Source organism: Pteronotus mesoamericanus, unplaced genomic scaffold (assembly GCF_021234165.1).
Source record: "Pteronotus mesoamericanus isolate MK-2021 breed Mesoamerican mustached bat unplaced genomic scaffold, CSHL_Meso_final scaffold_21, whole genome shotgun sequence".
NCBI lineage: Eukaryota > Metazoa > Chordata > Mammalia > Chiroptera > Mormoopidae > Pteronotus > Pteronotus mesoamericanus.
The window spans coordinates 14,798,263-14,804,262 of record NW_026555310.1 but is presented as its reverse complement, the minus strand read 5'-3'; the positions used below and the strand labels follow the sequence as shown (position 1 = coordinate 14,804,262).

Here is a 6,000-nt window from a genome sequence, read left to right as displayed (position 1 = left end):
CGGGTCCTGCTGCATCCTGTTCCTCGGCCTCCATCCTGCGCGCCCGCCGTGCCGTCGGCAGTGTCCCTGCCGGGCGGGACACGCCTCGGGATGTTTCTGTTGGATCCTTCCCTCCTCCCCCTGCGCTGACTCCATCCGTCTCCCCGCCCCCTGCTCGGAACCCCGGCCAGGCGCGCAGGGGGGGAGTGGGCCCGGGACTGCATCATTCTGCACCGGCTGCCGCACAGCCAGAGGGAGCAGGTGGAGCAGGCGAGCGAGAGGAGAGCCCGGGCGCGCGGGTCCGGAGACTGCAGTGACGCTGCCCGGGAGACATGGCGGCCAGGCGCCTCTGAATAAGCAGAATACCGAGCCCCTCTCCGCCCGGGCCGCCGCAGCCAGGGCCATGCCGCACGGCCGCTGACCACGCAGGGGCGGCCCAGAGGACACATGCCGCAGCTGCCGCCTCGCCTCTGATCCTCTGCCCTGCGTTCCCCATGTTGCATTTCACATCAGTTTCTCGGGTGGTGTAGCTGCCGCCGCCAGAAGAGCAGGCAGGACGTTGCTCTGCTCGTTCATCAAGCCACACTTTGCTTTTCCATTTTTTCCCCTTCCCTCTTCATCTCCTTCTCCCTTGCCCTGCCTGCTTTGCATCCATCTCCCTGTCCTGTGACGCCCCTCCTGCCTCCATCTACCAGGGCTATGGCCGCAGAAGAGGTGTTGCAGACGGTGGACCATTATAAGGCTGAGATAGAGAGACTGACCAAGGAGCTCACAGAGACGACCCATGAGAAGATCCAGGCTGCTGAATACGGGCTGGTGGTCCTGGAAGAGAAGCTGACTCTCAAGCAGCAGTATGATGAGCTGGAGGCTGAGTACGACGGCCTCAAACAGGAGCTGGAGCAGCTGAAAGAGGTGAGTTGCCTGTCACCTCTTCCCTCCTCGGGCCCGTGCCCTTACCCCCAAGGTACCCCCCACACCCCCTTATCGTTTGTAAAGCCGTCGGAAAGGATGCTATGGAAAGGATTGTTTCTTCATCTTAGAGCCTTTTGTTGATAAGAGAAGATTGAAAGAGTCCATTGTTTTCCCCACAAGAGAAAAAATGCCCAGGAAATGAATGTATAAACTGGAACTTGGGAGGCAGGGGCTGTGGGGGAGGGAGATGCATTAAGAGTCTTCAAGTCTCAGCACTCTAAGGCGACATTCAACCGGGTTGGAATGTATTAATCAAACTTTACAAAACTGCTGTTATTGCAAACCCAGGTTTCAGTGACAATCCCATGGTCCACAAAGGCGATGAGTAGATTTGTGTCGAGGACCCCCAGTTGCGGGATGTATAGAATCCGTGGTACCTCAGCCTTCTGCCGAATGTAACTGCTCCTTGATGTGAGAGGGCACTGTTAGGACGCCCTGCCAATTAAATTGACAAAGGCTGAGCAATCTTCATTCTCTGTGGCTTTACTTATTCCCGTCAGCGGGCTGCGGGAGAGAAGCAACTGTGCCGGGTGATCCTGATGCCTTCATTTCACCTGAGTGAGGCGGGCTGGGCCATGCACAAGTCTTAGAAGGTCACCCTGACCAGAGAAAATTTAGCTCCTTGCCTATGGTCTGAAGAATGATAGAGAGCAGATATGTGGGGAGACCTGCGCTTCGAATGAGGCTCTTCTGTTTGAAATGACTGTATTTATAAAACTAGAATATCATAAATGGACACTTGTCGTCTTTAGTCTTTTGGCATTTATTTGGCTTCTTTTACAGACTGGTCAATGTACTGGAAGAGAATAATAAGTAAGCTTTGATTTTTTTTTATCAACACTCATACGAATATACATATTGTTGAAGGAATTCAGTCTGTTTTTTCCCATTCCTGAGGCACTATGGGTAGCAAGTAACTGTCTATAAATTGAAATGTACGTACTGCTTTTCTATGTGGCAAGTCTTTATTTTTAAGTGCATATTGACATTTTAAATATTCTAATTTTGTATACAATATCAAGAATATTTTTCTTACAATGTACTCAGTTGTTTTTTTTTTTTGGTGGGGGCAACTTGTGTTGTTACAGTTTAGAACATTTATGACATAATTAATCAGCTTGCTTTTTAATTTAGTACATAATATTGTAAGCATTTATACTTTCAGGTACATCTTATTTTTATTCTGATGCCTAAATACCAAAAAATAAATATGTGGTAAAAATTCTACCTAGAAATCTGATTTTTGTGAATCAGGCTGTAAATTTCTACCTCATGTTTCTCTTGCCATGTACAGGTCTGTTGTTAACAACAGCTGGACCTAGTGGTAGTGTCCAATTTAGATTAGGTCTTAGGCCAATATGTGTTTAAATTCAGTGATGCTGAACCTTGTGAAGTCGGGAAACAGGATGATGATTGTAATTCTCAGAGGCGTTTCGATGTTGTCTTATACCTACCATCATTGTTTTGTCACGACAAGGACGTGCAAGCCAAGCAGTGGCAAGCCATCACCTCCTTCCTAACGGAGGGGGACTTTATTTAGTGAAATGGAGTATAACTATTATCCGACCTTCCCACTAGATTCCAACAACCCTTCCAGGGTCTTTTTGTTTCTTTTTCTGTGTCATTGTACTGACCATGCATAGTAACCTTAATGCAGTTGTCTTTTGCCTTTACTAGACCATGAGCTCTTAGGTAAGGAATCTATCTGAATTTACTTGGCTTCCCAAGTCTTTAACACAAAGCCTAGCATAGTGAAGGTGCAATAAATATTTTATAAAAGGATAAATTTATACTAGAAGAAGATACCTTTATCAGGCATTCACTAGTCAATATTGGTTAGCATCAGAGGAAGGCTAAGAAAATGAGGACGTATGGAAAGTGACTAGTATTAAAAAACTACCTGTATTACTTTCTTCAGCACTAATGGGAAAAATGAGAAGCCAGTGTGTTGTAGGAGTAATATAATACTAGTTTCTTAATACAGAATAATGCAAGTATCAATTATAATTTGTTGTTTTCTGTAAAAATTTTGAGGCACATCTTGTTCTATATACCAGGGGTTTAATAAGAATTTATCAGGAGGATTTTTACCAAGTCATACTTGTCTACACATGTATTTTGAGTTTCATTTAGCATAAATGTTATTCAATTTTAGGTTCCTAATGACTGGCTCATACATTTATATAAAATATATTTTAGGGTAAGGAAATAATTATTATACTTGATTATTTGATAGTGAGACTTGTTATTTTTATCCTTTAACCATAATATATACATTAGTTGGGAGTATCATTTAAATGAGCTAAATCAGTCTCAATAATATTTCCTGTTTAAAAAGTAAATCCAAAATAATTGTGAAAACTAAGGTACTCCAGTGGTGATAGCATATAGATGTCATTTTTGAAAACCATGTTTTGTGAGTACTCTAATTTTTCAAAAAGAAGTTTTGTTCACTTTCAGTTATATACAGCAAATGATGTTGCATTATATCTATAAAGCTAAGTATAAAAATAAACCTTTGGCTTATTTCTAAGCTCTTTCAGCAAATATGATTCATTTAAATAAATAGACCAGCTTATAGGAATGTCAACAGAAAAATAACTATACTAAGTCCAAGTTGGACATTAGTCATTTGCAGTGTAGCAACACGGCTGAGTCTTTACAGGTCGTTTTGTTTTTGAGTCAGCACCCAGCTATGTTGCCGCCTTCCTTCCCTGGCCACGGACCGCTCTGACCGTAATGCAAGTGAGCAATGTTCCCTGAAGATGTGCAAAATCAAGGTGATGAAGTCAGTGATTTTTTTTCTAGTCACGTCTTTTCTCAGTCCAGATTGCTTTTTGGCCTAGCCTGATACTTAGGGCTCTGCCCTGTGCCTACACGGCTGCTGTAATGCTATGCTCAAGAGAACACACTTCAAAGAAAAGCACTAAGAATCTGAAAAAAGGATGGCTTCTGACATCATCATGTTCTCCTTTTCATTATCCTTGGGCATCTGGACAAAACAACATGTTCACTGGAATACTTGACCATGGCTTGGTTTCACAAATAATGCTTGCTTTTCAGTGACCAAGGGGCACCCATGCCCAGTTATGTCCTGGCTGATTTCATGTTGGGGCTGTGCGTCAGTCAACACTGTCCTCAGGCCAAAATAGAATGTAAAGAAGAGTCATGATTCTAAGATAATTTGAAAACTAAAAATATGCGTGCATTAAAAAGACCTTTAGAATTTAAACCTACGGGTTCTTTTTAACTTAACAGATGAAATTTTAAATGTAGTAAAGTTTAAAAAGATTCCATAAGAGAGGAATGATCAGTGTTTCTGGTAGCATTTTAGAAAACAAACCCATGTGACAATGTTAGGGAAGTTTGCTGTTAGGTTACAGTAGACTGTGGACTCAGAATCTTCAACTCATTTTTTGCTCACTTTCTCAACCCCGATATCAAGGAGAGGTAGGTAGCCCTGCTGGAGAAGCCCTTTTGGGCGCTGAACAGCTCCTCCTGGAGCCGACTTCATGTGTGTTTTTTCTTTTTCAGTGCCAGAGTGAAATCATTCAAAAAATAAATATTTAACTTTCTTTTAGAGATTGTCACATTAGGGACCTGATGAAAGCCATTTAATTACCTGGCTTCATCTTTAAAGAACTAATTTTTCTCCCTCAGATGCTGAGAAAGATTGTTAGCTTGTTTATGTCTGTAAATTTTAATGATGAAGTCATATGGGATTAAAAAAAACACCCATATTTTTTCCCAGTCTATGAATAAACATAGAGGAAGTTAATAACTTATTTACCTAAGCTAGCATTTTTTTCTCTTTTTTTAAAGAAAAAATATTTATATTATCTCATTTATTATCAAATTAATTAAAACATCTAAAATATGTCAATATAAGCTTCGGAAACTGTAAATAACTTCAGCAAACAAACATAATCTCTTTCAATTACATTTCTTTATTTTGACCCAATTGCTTTACCTTGCATCACTTTAAAAAAATTTTTTTAATGATTGATTTCAGAGAGAGAGAAAGAGAAACACTGACTTGTTGTTCCACCTATTCATGCGTCCGTCTTTTGGCTCTAGTGTGTGTCCTGACTGGGAATCTGCCCGCACCTGTGTTGTGTTGGGATGATGCTCCAACCAACCGAGCCACCTGGCTAGGGCCAGTCCTTCTTTTTATTTCAACTCAACATTTAATCGCTGGCAAGGTTACTTCTCAGATAACGAGATTTTGTAGTCTTTCATTGCATTTTTCCATGTTTGTATGAACATGTACAGCAGCCATGGTTTGAAGGTTTTTTAAGGATTTCATGTTTACAAATACTCTGCCCTGTTGCCCCCTTAAAATACTCTTGTACTTTATGGATGTTGCGTTCTAAGTTGAAAATAGGATATTTACTTGCATGTTGAAATATGTAATAGAGGCCTTTCTCACACGTAAGGTTATAAATCTGGCTTTAAAGGTGAGGAGGACACGAAGAGATGCATAGTCTTACTATTAAATAATTCATTATGTTAAAGGAAAGGCATGTGGAGCCAGGTGGCAGGAGATGAAAGTGGGAAAGTGGCAGTGGCCACATTTTGTCTTGGTAATGGGGAAGCATTGAAAGGAAGTGACAGGAAACAGTAACAGAGAAATAGTAACACTGTTTCTGTCTTATTTAATCTTCAAAGTAACTCAGGCTTATTGCCCATTTTCACAGATAAGAAAATAATAAAAATAACAAAGCATTGAATGACGTACAAAGCACCATTTAGGCACTCTGCACACTTATCTTGAATTCCTGCAATACCTTTCTACAAGGTAGATATCATTTGAATTATACAGAAGAGGAAAGTACATAGGTCTTAGGTTAAGGATTCTTAAGGATGCAAAGCTAAGTGATGAAACCTGATTTTGGAAGAAGCCCACTTTTAAAAAAAAAAGGTCTTATTTGTTTTCAGAGAGAGGGGAAGGGAGGGGGAAAGAGGGAGAGAGAAACACCGATCCTCTCACTCTCCCTCATCAGGGGAACTGACCCCCATCAAGGGAACTGACCCGCAACCGGGGCATGT

The 6,000-nt window shown here is 41.4% G+C and overlaps 1 protein-coding gene across 3 annotated transcripts in view; it reads left to right on the top strand.

Annotated features, from left to right (window-relative positions):
- Window positions 1-360: 360 nt before the first annotated feature.
- BICD1 (BICD cargo adaptor 1) overlaps window positions 361-6,000 on the top strand; it is a 155,011-nt gene continuing 149,371 nt past the window's right edge. For all 3 annotated transcript variants that reach the window (XM_054591273.1, XM_054591271.1, XM_054591274.1), the window contains exon 1: window positions 361-891. In XM_054591273.1, coding sequence (XP_054447248.1) covers window positions 679-891 — 213 coding nt within the window. In that variant the 5' untranslated portion in view covers window positions 361-678. The remainder of the gene's footprint in view (window positions 892-6,000) is intronic.